Source organism: Chiloscyllium plagiosum, chromosome 18, assembly GCF_004010195.1.
Source record: "Chiloscyllium plagiosum isolate BGI_BamShark_2017 chromosome 18, ASM401019v2, whole genome shotgun sequence".
NCBI lineage: Eukaryota > Metazoa > Chordata > Chondrichthyes > Orectolobiformes > Hemiscylliidae > Chiloscyllium > Chiloscyllium plagiosum.
The window spans coordinates 37,230,851-37,251,045 of record NC_057727.1 but is presented as its reverse complement, the minus strand read 5'-3'; the positions used below and the strand labels follow the sequence as shown (position 1 = coordinate 37,251,045).

Sequence of the window (20,195 nt, the reverse complement as noted above, 5' to 3'; positions counted from 1 at the left end):
GCATTTTCCACTTACTGAAAGCAATATAAGGCTGTTTGATTTGAGTGGTGAGTACAGCAAAACACAACCTAATGGCTAGGATCTTCTGATGGTGCTAGACTTCTGCTGCTTTTGTGCTTCAGGACCAGAGAAGGTTCCAACTCGTGCTCATGTGCACTGCTTAACCAGCAATAGACAGTGACCTTGTTAGCTTTGTGTTAGATGCCATGAACTTCCTCAGAGATATACAGAAGCATACTCATGTTTGTTTGTTAAAGGGATAGCACTTGGTTGTGAGTGATCAGAGCAGATCTCTGCAGGCCTGCTAATATCCAGTCACAAACTGTGGCGTTCAATAAAACAATAAAATTGAGGGGACGCTCCAGAGGCCACCACATTAGATCAAAAGATCAAGGTGAAGTATTTGTGACCAATTTCAGCCTAAAGTGCTGAGTTGATGATCCATTTTGGTTTATCCTGAGGCCCTCAACATATCAGATGTTGGTCTTCAGCCAACTCAGTTCACTCTGTGAAGCTACTTGATATAGCAAGGCTATTTGTCCTGACAACATTCTGTTGTAATACTGAAAAAGTGTGCTCTTGAAATATCCATTTCCATAGTAAAATTGTTCTAGTAGGCTCCATACATTCACTGGTATCTATGAGACAATGTAGAAAACTGTATAGGTATGTCCTGTCCACATGAGAGCAAAACAAATTAGTCAATTACTACCCTAACACTCTACTCTCAATCATCACTAAAATGAAGGAAGGTTTCATTTGCTAATTCTGTCAGCCTCACTTATTCAGCAACAACCTTCTGGGTTTTGCCAGTCTGTCCAGTCAGTGGGACAGGTTATACCCAGGAATGGTGGTGTCTGGGACGCTGTGTATAATTTATCATTCTACATATTATACTATGTCATGCTGTTTCTTCACAAGTCCACGGGACAGCTCTCCTAATTTTGGCACAATGTTCAGACTTGGGCTGATAAGTGGCAAGTAACATTTGCTCCACACAATTGTCAAGCAATGACCATTTCCAACAACAGAGAAACCAACCAACACCCTTTGATATTCGGTGGAGTTAGCACCACTGAGTTCCCAATATTAGCATCCTAAGCACTACCATCATCCAAAAGCTGAACTACCACCAGCGATATAAATATTGTGGTTAGGGGCAGGTCAGAGACTGGGAATTCTGTGATGAATAATTTACCTCCTGACTTCTTAAAGCCTGTCCACTGTCTAGCAGGATCATCATGAGTGTCATAGAATACTCTCCACATTCCTGGATGAGTGCAGATCAAGAAGCTCAACATCATCCAGGACCAAGGAGACTGCTTGATTGGAACACCATCCATCATCTTCAGCATTCACTTACCCCAGTACAGAAGCAACTTACCAGGGGTTTTTCGATAGCTGGTGTATCTACACCACAATTGAAGAGATTCAACATATGGCTAGAATACAACCTTCTCATGAGCAATTCGGGGTGTGCGATGAGTGCTGGCTTTGCCAGCAAAATCCCTAAATGAATTCTTAAAATTCAATGGATGCAAAACATGGATCTAGATTATCCAGCTACCTCTCTTTGTCAGTTCAGCTTGTTAGCTTCGGCACCACATGGATGTGTAAGTACTGGATGATATTATAATGCAGATTAAGGTATTGTTCTTTAAATCTACATTAATAAGAAAGTTGAGGATATCTAGTGAACTGTGATTTTTATGTCACTCAGGACAAACATGTTAAACATCCTGTTGGAAAGAAATTCATAACCTATGTCTTGCTGACAGGTATTGCTTTCCTTTTGGGCGACCTGAGGGTGCATTAAAGGCTACATTGTCTCTCCTGGAAAGAGTGAGTAGTTCCTATTTTATTATTTATAGAATCTATTTTATTTAGCATTATTATCCAGTATCTGTAAATATTCTTCCCAGACATTGCAGTCAGATGTTGTTTTTAGTGGGGACATTAATTCTGGAAAAGTCAAACTTCTTCAGGTATCAGGAAAAGTCATAAAGACAATGAAGACTTAAATATAATGCACGGTCATTTCTGTCATTGCAAAGGTGCTCATGAAGGATATAGTAACACCTGTTCCTCAAGAAGAAGTTAAAGTTGTCATTCGGAAATGTCTGGAGAAAGCTGCCCTAGTGAACTACACACGACTTTCTGAGTATGCCAAAATTGAAGGTAAGTAACAGAACTGTTTCATATGAATGCAATTCACTGGATGAAGCCCTTGGAGACTGATTATTAAGAAAAATCAGGATGTAAATAAGTGTTGATTCAGAATTGTTGCAATTTCTATTCTGACAATTCAACACTCTTCAGTGACTTCAGTTACTAAGAATTGTTAAGACTATTTAGTTAGAATTGTCTACTCATTTTAAAAACAAAGCTTCAGGTTATATAATATTTGTATTGTTGACCTAGTTTAACTGTAAGTAGGTAAATATATATTTACAGTAAAAGATTTATGAGCTGTGGATTGCTAATCTAATCTGACCATTATTATTAGCATCAGGTACTCCGTGTAGCCAAATCAGAAACCAGTTTATTTTTATTTAAAAACTCAGAAGTCAGTGATAAATTCTAGACTGCAGTGTTTCAACAAAATATATCTGCAACCTCAAACCTTGCATGAGCTCTTGAGTTATAATGTACTCAGTCATCTACTTTGTCATGATCAATACTTCAAATATGGGAATTTCTCAGCAAAGTGACTTATAATACTAGATATACTTTGCAACAAAACCAGAATTCTCAAATACAGTTAAAACGATATTTTATTATCGCCAGCAATTATGAAAAGAAGGTAAGCTTTTACTTTACTATCAAAATTAGAATGGTTTCCAAAGGGCCATACAGAGGAACCTCGATTATCAGGCATTCGATTATCTGAATATTGGATTATCCGGCAAGATCACAAGGTCCAAGTTCTCGGCTAAACTGTTATCCAGCCTTTGATTCTTTGGTTAATCGAATTCCAAAGAAAACACGCCTCGCCCATGTCCTTCGGATAATCGAGGCTCCTCTGGTGTATATTATATCGTCCTGCAAAGTGAAATAAGACAGAATGGTAACTTCACATCTACTGTCACTTTTATTTATGTCCAAGGACATCAGAAATATGGAAGATCTTATTACAGTGTATGTAGAAGATAAACCTTTCTTCTAACACTTGCTGAGTTGTTCATTTCAGTTACCAGAGGATGTGGATGCTTTGGAGAGGGTACAGAAAAGGTTTACCGGGATTTGCCTGGTATGGGGAATTTTAGCTATGAAGAAAAGTTGGATAAATGGGGTTTGTTTTCACCAGAATGCAGAAGGTTGAGGGGCAACCTGATACAAGTTTATAAGATTGTGAATAGCATGGATAGAGTGGAAAGTATGAGGCTTTTTCCCAGGGTAAAGGGGTCAATTACTAGGGGACACAGGTTCAAGATGCAAGGTGGGGGGGATGTTTAAAAGAGATGTATGAGGCAAGTTTTTCATACAAAGGGTGGTGAGTGCCTGGAATGTGTTGCTAAAGGAAATGGTGGAAGCAGACACAATAGCAGCATTCAAGAAGCACCTGGACCAATATATGAATAAGAAGGAAATAGAGGGATATGGATGCTGTAAGTGAAGACAATTTTAGTGGAGAAAGGCAAAATGTGTCAGTGCACCCTTGGAGGGCCTTAGGACCGGTTCCTGTGCTGTATTGTTCTTTGTTCTTTGTGTCATGTGAAGAGATAGGCACAAACTTCAAAAGGGTAGAACAGTAGGGCAGGAAGGCATCCACAGGCCCCAGCTGGACATCATGTTTAGGGCCTTGTCAGAGAAGATTTTACTAGCATCTGAGGAGAAAATTACTTAACATCCCATCCATGGATATTTCAGTGCCTAGAGAGAGTAAAAAGAATGAGAAATAAACATAATTAAGTATGAGGAAAGTGAACTTCCATGTGGTTTCCCCTACTTTCCTACCATTGCTTCTGTGGAGTCCAGAATTATACTGTTGTTTTTCTATGATTTTTAAAGTGTTTTCACGAAATTCAGTCAAATGTGCTGGAGAACGAAATGAACATTCATCCTCAAACATTTAAACTTTGGAGGCCACCCTCAAATAACATGAAAGGGCATATAATCTGAAAACCTAATAAGAATTATATGTGCAGTGATGATTTAACAGTTTGTTGAAGTCAAGTTCATATTTGATTTGTTCATGTTTGTTACACTCACAGATTTTAACCTTTTATTCAACAGGATTTTATAAATTCGTATACTGTTGATATGAAAATGGGCAGATTTTGTCTAAACTTTGAAAGCAAGATATGATGCTTTAATCTTGTTAACTATCATCCTCCTATACTAATGTATTTTGGTTTTAGCTTACAAATGTTTATTTAATAATTGATGTTTCAAATTGCTTTTAATGTTTGACCAGTTTGTCCTCACTCCCTTGCTTACACAATTGCAGGTCTGCAGTTTGTACAGGTGAACCCTTAGTTCCTTGGGCCAATATCAGTAAGACATTTCTGCCAGTTAAACAGACGGAAACATAGATTAGCATTATAGAATCTCTTAGTGTTAAGACTGGTAGAATAATTCCTCAAATGACAATGAGCCACAGTTATGACTTCATGCAAACTTCTCATTTTTAATGAGTAAAAGTATGTGAATAGCTGCTTAAAGGTGTTAAGATGGTAGTCACTTGTATGTTTGATAAGGTAACAGTATTCTTTCATCTGGTTGTTGTCACAAAGTAAGTTGTGTATAAAAGGGAGGGCTTTCATTTAGTGGGAGTAGTTAAGCAGCAAATAATATGAATATATGAGTTAAGAATTGGGCACTAAAGGTATTTTGTAACAAGAATCATAAAAATAGATGGAGAAATAGAAGTTTAATTTATTTTAATATTTTAAGGCTTAAGTCTTTTTTTTGTTAGTAACATAAAGTTGTGAAGTAATGTAAAAACTAACTTTTTTTATTGTTTGAAAATGTTAGATTCTTAATTAGCTGGTGAGATCTGCAGTTGACTGCAAGTTTAGACAGCTGAGTGCATTTCTAGTAAGCTTGAGCACAAGACCGGTATGTGTAAGTAAAAATGCATTCAATTCCAGTGTAGATCCCACAGTGTTTGATTATTTCCCTTCTGTGCCTCAATTCTTTCTGGTTCCGTTAATGTACCCTCTTTTGCACTGTGACTTTTAGGTCTGGGAATACTATGAAGCAACCAAACACTTTTTTTTCCAGCTCTTTGTTCAGAGAAGTAATTCATTCTGCACTACCTGTTCTTTTCTGCTTTTCTCCTTTCTTGTTTATTGACCTAGTCACTTTTTTATATTCCTAAAAAAGTGGCTGTAGAAGTACTTAGTGGCCAGCATGCAGGGATTGTGATCTCAGCAACCCAGCATTCACCAACTGCATGTATCAGGCTTCCTTACATAGGCATAGTCCATTCTGTATTTTATTGAAAATAGCTCAAATATGCTGTCTGAAATTTTCAAATATATCAATAGCTTCCCTGTCTAATTGTTTCGTTAATAACATGGAAAAAAATCAAAGCTGAATTGCTTATCGTTGGTATCCATTTGGCAACATTTGATGTTATCTGTCAAAATTTTAAAAACCTTAACTGTACCATGTTAATGGCCTAAATGGAAGTATCAATCAGCTGGGGAAGTACTTAAGACTATGCCTATGAAGAAATACCTGAGAGTGGTGTAGATACTAAAAGCTTCTGCATTTAGTATCTTGTAGCCTAAATCAACAAAATCCTGTTTTCCTTTATTCATTATGTTTTATCATTAGCAGATTACAAAATCTGAAGAGATTTGTCAGAATCATGGTCACAACTTCTTTTGTGACTCATGAGCATGCTGAATGGTTAAACCTGAATTAACTACAAATTCAAATAACTTTTTCCTACTGTCCTATGAATATCCCAAAACACCAAAGCTTTTTTTTAATCCTTTCTGACCTAATATAATTTTCCTCTGATCTATGATCTCTTTACTTCTGACTTAAGCTTCTTGCATGCCCAAATCCTCTTTTATAGGGAAAAACAGAGAAATGTATGAGCATCCTGTCTACTGCTTGGCCTCTCAAGTGATGGATTTAACCATTCGTGAGTACTTACCACATCCTTTCCACACTGTCTTTCGCTCTTTCTGTTGACATGATTCCAACACCAGTCAAAGCCAGTCCCTAACCAATCCCACTCTTGCATTTTCCTCCCTCAGCCTCCTTGTCTGTTGCTTCTGTTTGTGATCTCGAATGTTTGAAGTCCAGCTTTTGATCTACACCAGGTTTTTACACATGCCCCATTGTTTGTGATGAACTCAAAATATCTGTAAAATTTTAAGTTATTTTTATTGTCTGTGACTTGAATGCATTTTTACTTTGCTTCTGTGTATTCCTGAGTTGTAAGCACTTGTCATTGGTACACTATAAAAAGCCAGGGCTTGTATATCAGCCAGTATCATGGAACTGATCATGAGAAATGAACTGTTTATTTACTGTGGATGAAAGCATCCTATTAGATCTATGTGGAAATAATTTGATCTTAGTCTGTCTTGTCTGTGACTAATTAAACAGATGTACTCATACACATACATGTTCTTTTTACATACTTGAATCTTTTCTCAGTTTCAAGCTGCTGATGGATCATCTGAGTTTTTTTACATTTTAGGATTCAGTGATTCACTTCTATCTTAAGCCATTGCTTGCCTTCATTTCAGAATGTTAATTGCTGACTATCCATCTGTGTGGTGCACCAGTATTGCCCTTTGCGCGGAAGGCATTTATAGTGGCATCCATTGTGTTGAGATTGGTTGAAGGCATTGGGCAGGCACTTTGCAAGTCATTGGTACCACACATCTAGGGTGTAGTTTTTGGTTCACTTGCTCATTAATTGTGCATATTTGTCTTGTTTTTCTCTCTTCTCTCCTTGTTGCTCTCTCTTTCATATAGACAATCAAAAGGATCCAGGTGAACTATTGTATTCTACATCTTAATGTAGTGGGACAATATCATTAGATTATTTCTATCATTTCAAAGTAATTTTGAGCAGCCTAAAAGCTTCTGAGGTGCTCTTCAGCAGGCTCAATTAATACTTAATGAGTCTCTGGGGTAGAAACACTTAAGGAGTTAATTTGTGCTGTCTGTAGAAAGTATGAAATAGTATTAGTGAAAACAACTTTACAGCTTTAGAACCAAAAACAATCAGGAATTACAATTAGTTTGCAAGTTACATCATCTTCAGAGTTTTTTATGTAAAAATTATGCACATCAAATTATGATTCATTGATCAAAATAGCAGGAGCAACTGTAGCTATATTTAATGTAGAATATGACCTTTTACCAATAGCATTAATCATTTAGTAATTTTTGTTTCCAGATCTTCTAAAGGTCACATGTTAAAATAATCAGTTTTATTATTGAGAGTTCTTCAAGTATAATTTGTATAAACAATATATTTCACAAATGCAAATAATTAATGAGATTCTTACAGTGAAGAAGACATTTTTGCTTTTTGCAAGTAAATTACTTTAACTGTCTTTCGTTTATTATTACTGTTTAGTTTCATGATCACTGTGAACCTATATACCCTAAAGATAGCTCTGGAGAGAGTGCAACTTGCAGTTTCATTTTAACTCACCACTTAATGCACTTACGTGCGCAAATTGCAGCATAGTTTTCTGTACAATGCATTGTTTGACTTGTACAAGAAGAGTAGTTATAATTAATTTTTGTTTCAGTTGTGTTTATTTTACTGATATCAGTTTTAAGTATCTTTGCCTTTTCTCTAAATCATAGTTCAATGTGTATGTATCATCTGAGCCAAGGGAATTCTTCATCCTATTGTGAATGCATTTGATTAAAATGTAAAATGTACCTTTCAAACCAAAACAATCTGTATAGAAACTACATCAGTGCACTATAGTTTCATAAAATACTATACCCCAATACTATACTTAACGGTTAGATTAAAATGTTTTGGTTAGCACTGCTGCCTCACAGCACCAGGATCCCAGGTTCGATTCCAGCCTTGGGCGACTGTCTGTGTGGAGTTTGCACATTCTCCCCGTGTCTGCGTGGGTTTCCTCCGGGTGCTCCGGTTTCCTCCCACAGTCACAAAGATGTGCAGGTCAGGTGAATTGGCCATGCTAAATTGCCCATAGTGTTAGGTGCATTAGTCAGAGGGAAATGGGTCTGGGTGAGTCGGTGTGGACTGGTTGGGGTGAAGGGCCTGTTTCCACACTGTAGGGAATCTAATCATTAACTCTTAAGATAAGAATTAAGAAATTCCTTACATGAGGGCATGTACCAGTATTGAAAAAACATTCCAAAAACATTGCAGTATTAAACTATCCAAGTAACTGGAGAACAACATGCCTGTTTTCAACTGGGGTTAGTGCAAATATCATTAGGAAATATTAACCAAATCAGAGATTACAGAGTGAGCTTGTGGAGCTTTAGTGGCAAGTCTTTGATATTGTTTGATCTTACTGTTGAGAGATGGACCCCAGAATTCCATTAACCTATTTTCAGCATTAGCCAGTTAGGTGTTCAGTAGAAAGGGTGGACTCAGGGCCCAAGTGTGTTGAGTCCCAGTCTAGGTTACTTCTTTTCTTCGGGATGAATCACTGGTATAAGGCAACAAATGCTGGCCTTCCCAGTGATGCCCACATCACAATAAGTAATAAATAAAGAAGAGTTGAGATCTATTTGGTGCAGACCCTCAGAATTGGACTCAAGTGTGTCAGTTATAGAGTCATAGACATGTACAGCATGGAAACAGACCCTTCAGTGCAACCCATCCATGCCGACCAGATATCCCAATCTAATCTAGTCCCACCTGCCAGCACCCAGCCCATATCCTTCCAAACCCTTCCTATTCATATACCTATCCAAATGTCTCTTAAATGTTACAATGTACCAGCCTCCACCATTTCCTCTGGCAGCTCATTCCATACACATACCACCCTCTGTGTGAAAACGTTGCCCCTTAGGTCTCTTTTATATCTTTCCCCTCTCACCCTAAACCTATGCCCTCTAGTTCTGGACTCCCCCACCCCAGGGAAAAGACTTTGCCTATTTATCCTATCCATGCCCCTCATAGTTTTGTAAACCTCTATAAGGTCACCCCCTCAGCCTCCAACGCTCCAGGGATAAAAGCCCCAGCCTGTTCAGCCTCTTCCTATAGCTCAAATCCTCCAACCCTGGCAACATCCTTGTAAATCTTTTCTGAACCCTTTCAAGTTTCACAACATCTTTCCGATAGGAAGGAGACCAGAACTGCATGCAATATTCCAACAGTGGCCTAACCAATGTCCTATACAGCCGCAACATGACCTCCCAACACCTGTACTCAATACTCCTGACCAATAAAGGAAAGCATACCAAACCCCTTCTTCACTACTCTATCTACCTGCGACTCCACTTTCAAGGAGCTATGAACCTGCACTCCAAGGTCTCTTCATTCAGCAACACTCCCTAGGACTTTACCATTAGGTGTATAAGTCCTGCTAAGATTTGCTCTCCCAAAATGCAGCACCTCACATTTATCTGAATTAAACTCCATCTGCCACTTCTCAGCCCTTTGGCCCATCTGGTCAAGATCCTGTTGTAATCTGAGGTAACCTTCTTTGCTGTCCACTACACCTCCAACTTTGGTGTTATCTGCAAACTTATTAACTGTACCTCTTATGCTCACATCCAAATCATTTATGTAAATGACAAAAAGTAGAGGACCCAGCACCGATCGTTGTGGCACTCCACTGGTCACAGGTTTCCAGTCTGAAAAACCATGCTCTGTCTTCTACTTTCGAGCAGTTCTGAATCCAAATGGCTAGTTCTCCCTGTATTCCGTGAGATCTAACCTTGCTAACCAGACTCCCATGGGGAACCTTGTCGAATGCCTGACTGAAGTCCATATCGATCACATCTATGCTCTGCCCTCATCAATCCTCTTTGTTACTTCTTCAAAGTTTGTGAGACATGATTTCCCACGCACAAAGCCATGTTTACTATCCCTAATAAGTCCTTGCCTTTCCAAATACACATACATCCTGTCCCTCAGGATTCCCTCCAACAACTTGCCCACCACCGACTTCAGGCTCACTGGTTTATAGTTCCCTGGCTTGTCCTTACCAACTTTCTTAAACAGTGGCACCACGTTAGCCAATCTCCAGTCTTCCGACACCTCACCAGTAACTATCAATTATGCAAATATCTCAGCAAGAGTCCCAGCAATCACTTCTCTAGCTTCGCACAGAGTTCTCAGGTACACCTGATCAGGTCCTGGGGATTTATCCACCTTTATGCGTTTCAAGACATCCAGCACTTCCTCCTCTGTAATGTGGACATTTTGCAAGGTTGGTCGATGGCATAAGAAAAGCTTCAGTGGTGTAAGAAAGGTTGATTGGTGGTCCAGACTCTGGTCTCAGTAGAAGTAATTACTCAATCCATTTCTAAATGGGACCTATGAAGACAGTCAAATGACCAGTCACAATGGATAGTAAACAACAGCTGACAAGCACCACTTATTCCCTTTCCCAGCTCCTCCTTTTGCATGTCCAAGAAGTGCCCATATTAATCAACATACAGTGACGTGTCTTCTTTCTGATCTCAAATGCTTTGGTTTGATGATAGCTGGAGGCACACTTTAGCTCCCAAAGCATGTTTGTGTATTTTCTTTGCCATTGTACCACAAACAGTACAAATATGACTGAGATCACACCTTGTAAATACAGAAATGTATAAAAGGTTGGAGGAAAAGGTAGATGAAGTGTTCTTTAATTTTGGATTGTGCTTTTGTGTAGCATGCTGTCATTGTTTAATTGGCATCGCTATACCATGCTGATATGCATATTGCCTCACTAATTGTGGTAAAGATAGGAAGAACATTAGAAGATCCGATGGAGGCAAGTTCAAGCTTTTATCACAGGTCCATGACCATTTCTGTAAAGTTCAGACATCCCCGAGGTAACCTGGAACATTGATAGCTAGAAATATTACAATTGAAATCAACCACAGTTGACATTTAGATAGTGCTTTTAATGGAGTAATCTGTCCCCAAAGTTCCGCAAAAGAATATCATTGCAAACTGTAAACAAACTACTTTTGTGCTAGTATCAAAAACCCAGTAATGACATTCATACCTGGTTCATTGCAATAATATTTCACAATTTAAAAACACCATATATTGAATTGAGGATTGTTAACATATGGATTTTCAGTTAAATAACTTAGAGATCTTCTGATCTGGATTTTTATGATTAAATTTATCAGAATTTAATATTGCAATCTCAATGAAGCTACAATTAATGTCTAATTAACCAACCTCAAATTTTAATACAGATTAGAAGAATATTATAATTTTTGGTTTTGTAAATGTAGTACCTGCTACAAGAAACCATTTTAAACATTATTGGCATTTTCCTTTCCTCAGAGGCTCAGATGTTATATTACAATGATAGAGAATAAGGCAAGGGGCTTTATCTTGGTCGTCTTTGACAGTGCATGTAAATAATTCAGTTTAACTCTAACCAATGTTAAATCAGGTATTTTGATGAACATATATATTAAAGAATTGAAGTAATTGTTATACAGGTCATTTCATAAACAGCTTTTGTATTGGGATTATTTTATTTGCTGTAGTTGCTTGTAAAACATTTCACTTTAGAGAAGCAATTGTCTTTTTGAGAAAGGTCCTAAAATTTAGATATTTAACCCTAAAAATGATTTAAAGATACAGTGTAATATTTCTTTTTTCTGCAAAGTGTTTATGGAGTCCAAGCCATAGAGTCATACAGCACAGAAACAGACCCTTCGGACCAACCAGTCCACGCCGACTATGTTCCCAAACTAGTCCCACCTGCCTGCGCTTGGCCTATATCCTTCCAAACCTTTCCTATTCATCAACTTATCCAAATGTCTTTTAAACGTTATAGCTGTACCTGCATCCACCACTTTCAAATTCTTTCCGCACATAAACCACTCTCTGTGTAAAATGGTTGCCCCTCAGGTCCTTTTTCTTTCTCCTCTCACCTTAAAAATAGTTTTGAACATCTTCATCCTAGGGGAAATACCTTTGCCATTCACCCTATCTGTGCCCCTCATGATTTTATAAACTTTAATAAGGTCACCTCTCAACCTCCTACACTCCAATGAAAAAAGATCTAGTCTGTTTTTATATCTCATACCCGCCATTCCTGGTGGAGCATCCTGGTAAATATTTTCTGAACCCCTGTCCTGTTTAATAGTATCCTTTGGATAACATGGTGACCAGAACCACACACAGTACTTACGAAGAGGTTTCACCAATATCCTGTACAAACTCAACATGACACCCCAACTCTTATACTCAAAGATCTGAGCAATGAAGGCAAACTTGCTAAATGCTTTCTTAACCACCCTGTTGTGGTGATGCAAATTTCAAAGAATTATGTATCTGAACCCTGAGGTCTCTGTGTTCAATAGCACTATCCAGGGCCCTACTATTCATTGTATAAGTCATGTCTCTGTTTGTAGTACCAAATGCAATACTTCACATTTATCCAAACTAAACTCTATCTCCCATTCCTCAGCCCATTGACCCAATTGATCAAGATCTGTTTTTAATCTTGGATAACCTTTTTCACTGTCAACTATACCACCAATTTTGGTGTTATCTGCAAACTTGCTAACCAAGCCTCCTATGTTCTCAACTAAATAGTTTATATAAATGACAACCAAAAGCGAACCCAGTACCAATCCCTGTCAACCACCGCCATCACAGGCCTCCAGTCCAAAAAACAATCCTCCATCAGACACAATCCCTACTAGCTAGGGATTTACTTATCATGGGTAGTCACCTTTCTTTATTGGCAGCTGTGTACCACCCGAGTTTTCAATTCCTTTCTTAACCTCATTGTTTTCCAACTTCTCACTCTTCCTTTAAGAGAATCCTTTAAGCCTTCGTTTTTGACTAAGCTTTGTTCCCCATTAATTAAATCTTCTACTTCAGCTAAGTGTTAATTTTTGTTACAATTCTAAAGAAATGATGCTTCATCCAATTATCCACTGATTAAACTAACAATTATCACCATGCTTCTTCTTCAATAAAGTCTTTGGTTCTTCCCTTCGGGATTTCATGTTATGAGGTCCTATGCAACAAAGTTATAGTAGTAATAACTTCATCTTACAACATGTGACACCCAAAAGAGAAACTGATATGGGCTTGACATTCCCCAGTGGAGAGATGAGACATTAAACATGTTGTCCAAAACTGTGGTGGAGTGGAATTCACAAAGCCTCATTATTTAGAGGAGAGTATAAGAAATTCAAATTTGTAAAGGTAATGAAAATGTGGAAAATGTAGGCATTGTTGTGGTAAAGATTTTTATGTTTCAGGAGCAATGTTTGACTCACTTGAGCACTAGAAATTTTGAGTTGTCAAAGAATATACATATGGATTGCAGAATAACAATGGAAAATGGTTCATCACTAACTGCTTTAAGCTCATTCCGACAAGGAACTCTGCGACTTACACATAGAAATAAGACAGAATTAAAGTACATTTCTTCACAGCCTCAGATATTCTGTGAAAGTTATTTTTGTTATGTACCCAACTAAGGCAAGGCATATATTTCATCCACCACCAACCTTTTTGAAAAATCTTGTATAGATTGTCTGTGATTTTCCAATATGCAGATAACAGAAGATTATGAGTCTAGCTGCACCTGAGGATATAAAACTTAATAATATGTTTCCCAGCTGTGTTTATAAACACTGGGATAGAAGTGCACAACAGTGCCATGAATGCCAGCAAAGTCCCCAGTGGGCATGTATTTCTTTATTACTACTCCATTTGCTATCCACAGAAGAACCAAATATGTTCAACCACAGAAGCAGGCAGAAATATATATAAAAACTGAACACAGACCTGGAGCAGACACTGGGATTGATGCTTGTTGTGTTTGGGTTCCCTTAAATCCAATGTGACAGATTAAGATATCCACCTTTCTGATCTAAGTAAAGGAGTCTTATTGAGTAAACAAGTATATATAACATCTCTACGAAAGTCTTTTCCTTCATAACTGTTATATTGTAATACATTTGTTCGTATACATTCATTTACACTTGCCACTACTCTCCCCACCCTCCTTCCTCCTAGTCATCTACTTATAATACATTCATGTCTGAAATTGGGTGCTGAAGCGATTAAGAAGAGACATGGTCAAAATGTCTGACCAGTTTTCAAGGAAAAATGGCCTACACCAATAAAGAGTATCACGTCAAGCAAGAACAAATCTCTCGGTAAAACAATTGCGAAATTTGGCTTCACCAGTAATTCATACTCCAAGAGGGAAGTAGAATAGAAAATATTCAAGAAGTTGAAGTATTGAATTTGCCTACTTTTACACAAAGCCAAATGTGGAGTAATAAAAGACATTCTACTGCTACAAATTAAAGATGTTGTGCAATTCCATGGAAGTCACCATTGAGAAGAGATACACAACGTGTAAAAATTCAAAATACTGCAAAGATAAAATGTACCTGCACCGTATCAACCACACTGATACCAATAATAAAGAGACAAACATCACTGAAGCTCTCCAAAAAAGCATAATAAAAGGTTAACGATTCCGCAGTACAGGAGAGAACTACAGATCTAATCAGGAAGACAGTTCAAGTCAATTAACTTCTATCCAACAACCCACCATTCTTTTAATTCTGAAGACAACATCTTGAAGGAGAATAGTCAAGCCTCCAGATTTACAAATTCATATAATCTGGAGGCTTAACTATTCTCCTTCAAGATGTTGTCTTCAGAATTAAAAGAATGGTGGGTTGTTGGATAGAAGTTGATTGACTTGAACTGTCTTCCTGATTAGATCTGTAGTTCTCTCCTGTACTGCGGAATCGTTAACCTTTTATTTTTTTTGGAGAGCTTCAGTGATGTTTGTCTCTTTATTATAGGTATCAGTGTGGTTGATACGGTGCAGGTACATTTTATCTTTGCAGTATTTTGAATTTTTACAAGTTGTGTATCTCTTCTCAATGGTGACTTCCATGGAATTGCACAACATCTTTAATTTGTAGCAGTAGAATGTCTTTTATTACTCCACATTTGGCTTTGTGTAAAAGTAGGCAAATTCAATACTTCAACTTCTTGAATATTTTCTATTCTACTTCCCTCTTGGAGTATGAATTACTGGTGAAGCCAAATTTCGCAATTGTTTTACCGAGAGATTTGTTCTTGCTTGACGTGATACTCTTTATTGGTGTAGGCCATTTTTCCTTGAAAACTGGTCAGACATTTTGACCATGTCTCTTCTTAATTGCTTCAGCACCCAATTTCAGACATGAATGTATTATAAGTAGCTATTCACTGTGCTATGTTGCAATCTCACTCAATGTAGTTGCTGATACTTCTATTGTCTGTCACACTGTGCATTCTCTTGAGCAGTGTGGATGGTTCAATTGCTCCCTGTTTGCTTGTGCTTCAAACGTTGTTGCCACTTGGAATCTGAACTCACTTCAATTTGATAGAAGTGGAAAACATTTAAGCCAAACTGCTCTAGTCATAGCTTTTCATCTCATTTGCAGTATGAAACATGTACTTTTTATTTCAATTTAATCAGCCTCAGGAGATTCAGCTTTTTGTTTAGGTTTCACCATGAGCTTAAAAAAGGCCAGAAAAACTGGCTCCTGGCTCTTCCCTGACCTTTTATTGTTTAACATCTTCCATCTCTTGAATGAGATTGTGGTCAGTATACATCCTTCTACTTGGGTGAAAGAATTTTTGGTTGAGTGGTACATAAAGATTTCCTAGGACTTGGTGTCCCCAATATGTTGGATAGTTACTTGTAGTATAAGTACGGTGTCTACTAGATATTGTAATTGAACATTTGTCAACTATAGACAGCACTTAATCAACCGATGCTATCTATCTGGCAGTGTTGTGACACTTGCTCCTATCTGACTTGAAATTCATGAAATACCCACTGACATAAATGCCTGCATGCCAAATCTTTGACCTGGGTTACCAATTTAATGTAGAAAACTTTGAGTTTCTAAAACTAAGAAACTTCTCTGACGGTGATTGTTCTACCTCATTTATCTCACTGTTCTTCAGCTTTCTTCTTTTCTGTGGCTGTGTCCTGCTTTAGTGCATTTTCTGAAAATGATCATCTTACTCCAAAAAAAAAGCATTCATGTTAAAAGCTGGGCATTGCTCACACTTTTGAGGTATCTCTCCTCGATAGTGTTGGCAAGGACTTTTAATGTCTGGTGTCTGTCCTAGCAGCTAAATTGTGTTATCTTATGTGTCTTTTGTGGTTTTGTACCTTAAAGAAATCAATAAATTGTATAGCTTTCCAATGCCAGTTTAATCTTCTCCACTTTGGATAAGTCTATATTGCTGTCGGATGTCTGCTTCACTTTATATCTGAATGACTTTCTCTGTTCTTTAGACTGTAATAAATCTGATGAAAGCAATGATAATTTGGTTTCTAATTAATTCTGTCACCATAATTGCATTCCCCTATTTGCTTGGAAAGATCATTAATAATATATTCTAAAGGTTCATCTAAATGCTGAACCATTTTGTTAAATCTTGCTCTTTCTAGAATATTATTATTCATTTTGACATCAAAGTAATTGTCAAAGGCATTCAATACCTCTTTGAATTTGTGTGATGTTTCATTTGTCCCTTGACAAATAATTACATCTTCTGCCATATTCCAAATTATTTACAGATGTATACTTTGTTAGCATCTGTTTCATTATCCAGATTGGAATCTGTTATTTCATACATGAAGAATTGTTTTCTCCAAGGTGTTCAACCTTGTGTTTTAGTTGGCACATCTCTGAAATTAAATCTGTGTGACAATACCATTTTAATGCCATATGAATGTGTATTTTATCTTCAAAGATTATTATTACGCCGTAATGGCCATCCTCCCACACTTTTTGCTGTGTTGAAAGGTTTTCCTCAGCTTTGCAGTTGTAGTGAGGGTTCTCCTGCACTTCATGATTGAGAAAAAGATTTTCCAATGCTTTTGTAGCTGTGATGGATGGCTTCCTGTGCTTCGCAGTCTCATTAAAACTCGTGTAGAATTTTCATTGTCCCCAAAAATTATTTCTGTTAGATGACTATTACATGCTACTTTAAAATGCCCAATGCTTGTCTGCTTTAAGTGGCTTGGTTCACAATGTCCCTGACTGTCTTCTCCCAGAATATGAGTCATGGCCCTCTTGGGTCCATTTTGCCAGCCATACTTCATGGTATTTTTGCACAGTGATAGCCACATCAAATTGAAGCTGCAACTGTTTAAAAAAAATTACTGACTTGCCTTCTTTACAAATATTTTTGGTTTTAACTCACGCAATCCTCGATGTCTGGCTGGCTCAACTAGGACTTCAGTCTGCTTCCACAGGCCACCATTTCATGATATAGCCTACACGTCTGCCTTTCAGCTGCAGATTTATTCTGTTCCTATGTCTCGTCAGGTCTGAAATGCTTTTGTATTAATTCTGTGATTGTTTTCTGTATTTTGTGTCATTCTCTGTATTTTTCTGTAGAACTTATACACTAATAGTAAGATCCTGGGGAATGTTGCTGAACATAGAGCCTTGGAGTGCAGGTTCATAAAACATAGAACATTACAGCACAGTTACAGGCCCTTCGGCCTTAATGTTGCACTGACCTGTGGAACCAATCTGAAGCCCATCTATCCGACACTATTCCATTTTCATCTATATGTTTATCCAATGACCATTTAAATGCCCTTAAAGTTGGTGAGTCCACTACTGTTGCAGGGAGTGCGTTCCATGCCCCTACTACCCTCTGAGTAAAGAAACTACCTCTGACATCTGTCCTACATCTAATACTCCTCAATTTAAAGCTATGTCCCCTCATGCTAGCTATCATCATCCGAGGAAAAAGGCTCTCACTGCCCACCCGATCTAACCCTCTGATTATCTTATATGTCTCAATTAAGTCATCTCTCAACCTTCTTCTCTCCAACGAAAACAGCCTTTCCTCATAGATCTTCCCTCCATTCCAGGCAACATCCTAGTAAATCTCTTCTGAACCCTTTCCAAAGCTTCCACTTCCTTCCTATAATGCAGTGACCAGAACTGTACGCAATACTCCAGGTGCGGCTGCACCAGAGTTCTGTACAGCTGCAGCATGACCTCGTGGCTCCGAAACTCAATCCCTCTACCAATAAAACTAACACACTGTGTATGCCTTCTTAACAACCCTATCAACCTGGGTGGCAACTTTCAGGGATGTATGTACATGGACACAGAGATCTCTCTGCTCATCTACACTACCAAGAATCTTACCATTAGCCCAGTACTCTGCATTCCTCTTGCTCCTTCCAAAGTGAATCACCTTTCACTTTTCCACATTAAACTCCATTTGCCACCTCTCAGCCCAGCTCTGCAGCTTATCTATGTCCCTCTGTAATCTGCAACATCCTTTAGCACTACCCACAACTCCACCGACCTTAGTGTCATCCACAAATTTACTAACCCATACATCTATGCCATCATACTGGTCATTTATAAAAATGACAAGCAGCAGTCGCCCCAAAACAGATCCTTGTGGTACACCACTAGCAACTGAACTCCAGGATGAACATTTCCTATCAACCAGCACCCTCTGTCATCCTTCATCTAGCCAACTTCTGATCCAAACCACTAAATCACCCTCAATCCCATGTCTCTGTACTTTACGCAATAGCCTACCGTGGGGAACCTTATCAAACGACTTAATGAAATTCATATCAACTGTTTTACCTTCATAGTTCCTTGAAAGTGGAATCACATGTAGATAGGAGAGTGAAGTTTGGTGTGTTTGCATTTATTGATCAGTGTGGAGAAAGTTAGGACTGCAGATGCTGAAGATCAGAATTGAAGAGTGTGGTGCTGGAAAAGCACAGCCAGTCAGGCAGCATCCGAGGAGCAGGAGAATTATTGTTTCGGGCATGAGCTCAAGAGCCTATGCCCGAAACGACGACTGTACTGCTCCTCGGATGCTACCTGACCAGTTGTGCTTTATTGGTCAGTGCATTGAGTACAGGAGTTGGGAGGTCATGTTGTGGCATTGGTTAGGCCACTATTGGAATGCTGCATGCAATTCTGGTCTCCCTGCTATATTTGTGAAATTTGAAAGAGTTCAGAAAAGATTAACAAGGATGTTGCCAGGGTTGGAGGGTTTGAGCGATAGGGAGAGGCTGAATAGACTGGGGCTGTTTTCCCTGGAGCGTCGGAGGAAGAGGGGTGGCCTTACAGAGGTCTGTAAAATCATGAGGGGCATGGATAGGCTAAATAGATAAGATTTTATTCCCCAGGGTGGGGGAGTCCAAAACTAGGGGACATAGGTTTAAGGTGAGAGAGGAAATATTTAAAAAGGATCTAAGCGGCAACCTTTGAATGCAGTGGGTGGTGCATGTATGGAATGAGCTGCCAGAGGAAGTGGTGGAGGCTGGTACAATTACAGCATGTGAGGGATATGGGCCAAATGCTGGCAAATGGGACTAGATTAATCAACATGGATGAGCTGGACTGAAGGGTCTGTTTCCATGCTGTAAATCTCTATCACTCTGTGAGTGTTGCTACAGATTGTGGGATTTGATGTCATCAGCCTTCGATAGTATTTGTTTCTCTTAAGTCCTGTAGGTCAGTGGCATGCGTTTTGTCTTCTGATTTTTCTTGAAGCTGTAAATTCTAATTTCTATCAGTTGACACCATTTAGAAATAACACTCGTCACCACAACTCACTGTATAATAGCAGGGGCTCAGAATTGCCATCATGTTGTATCCAGATTTCTTCAAGCCCAAAGTGTTTCAGTCTGCATTAGGACATTTGCCTTTCTGCTGTATTTAGAAGGGCCTTGTTAAGTAAACAATATCAGCTTTATTCACATTACTGCAACTATTTATATGACCTGCCTTTCTACAGAGACTAGGAGAAAGTGAGGACTGCAGATGCTGGAGATCAGAGCTGAAAATGTGTTGCTGGAAAAGCGCAGCAGGTCAGGCAGCATCCAAGGAGCAGGAGAATCGACGTTTTGGGCATGAGCCCTTCTTCAGGAAATGAGGAAAGCGTGCCAAGCAGGCTAAGATAAAAGGTAGGGAGGAGGGACTTGGGGGAGGGGCATTGGAAATGCGATAGGTGGAAGGAGGTTAAGGTGAGGGTGATAGGCCAGAGTGGGGGTGGG

At 38.5% G+C, this 20,195-nt stretch overlaps 1 protein-coding gene across 29 annotated transcripts in view; it reads left to right on the top strand.

Annotated features, from left to right (window-relative positions):
- Positions 1–20,195, top strand: part of cadpsa (Ca2+-dependent activator protein for secretion a) — a 585,960-nt gene that overhangs the window by 409,295 nt on the left and 156,470 nt on the right. For 11 of the 29 annotated variants that reach the window (XM_043708232.1, XM_043708233.1, XM_043708230.1 and 8 more), the window contains 4 exons: positions 1,779–1,842; positions 2,055–2,178; positions 6,032–6,100; positions 6,946–6,963. In XM_043708232.1, coding sequence (XP_043564167.1) covers positions 1,779–1,842; positions 2,055–2,178; positions 6,032–6,100; positions 6,946–6,963 — 275 coding nt within the window. The remainder of the gene's footprint in view (positions 1–1,778; positions 1,843–2,054; positions 2,179–6,031; positions 6,101–6,945; positions 6,964–20,195) is intronic. The other 18 variants (XM_043708243.1, XM_043708254.1, XM_043708250.1 and 15 more) reach the window with 3 other exon arrangements.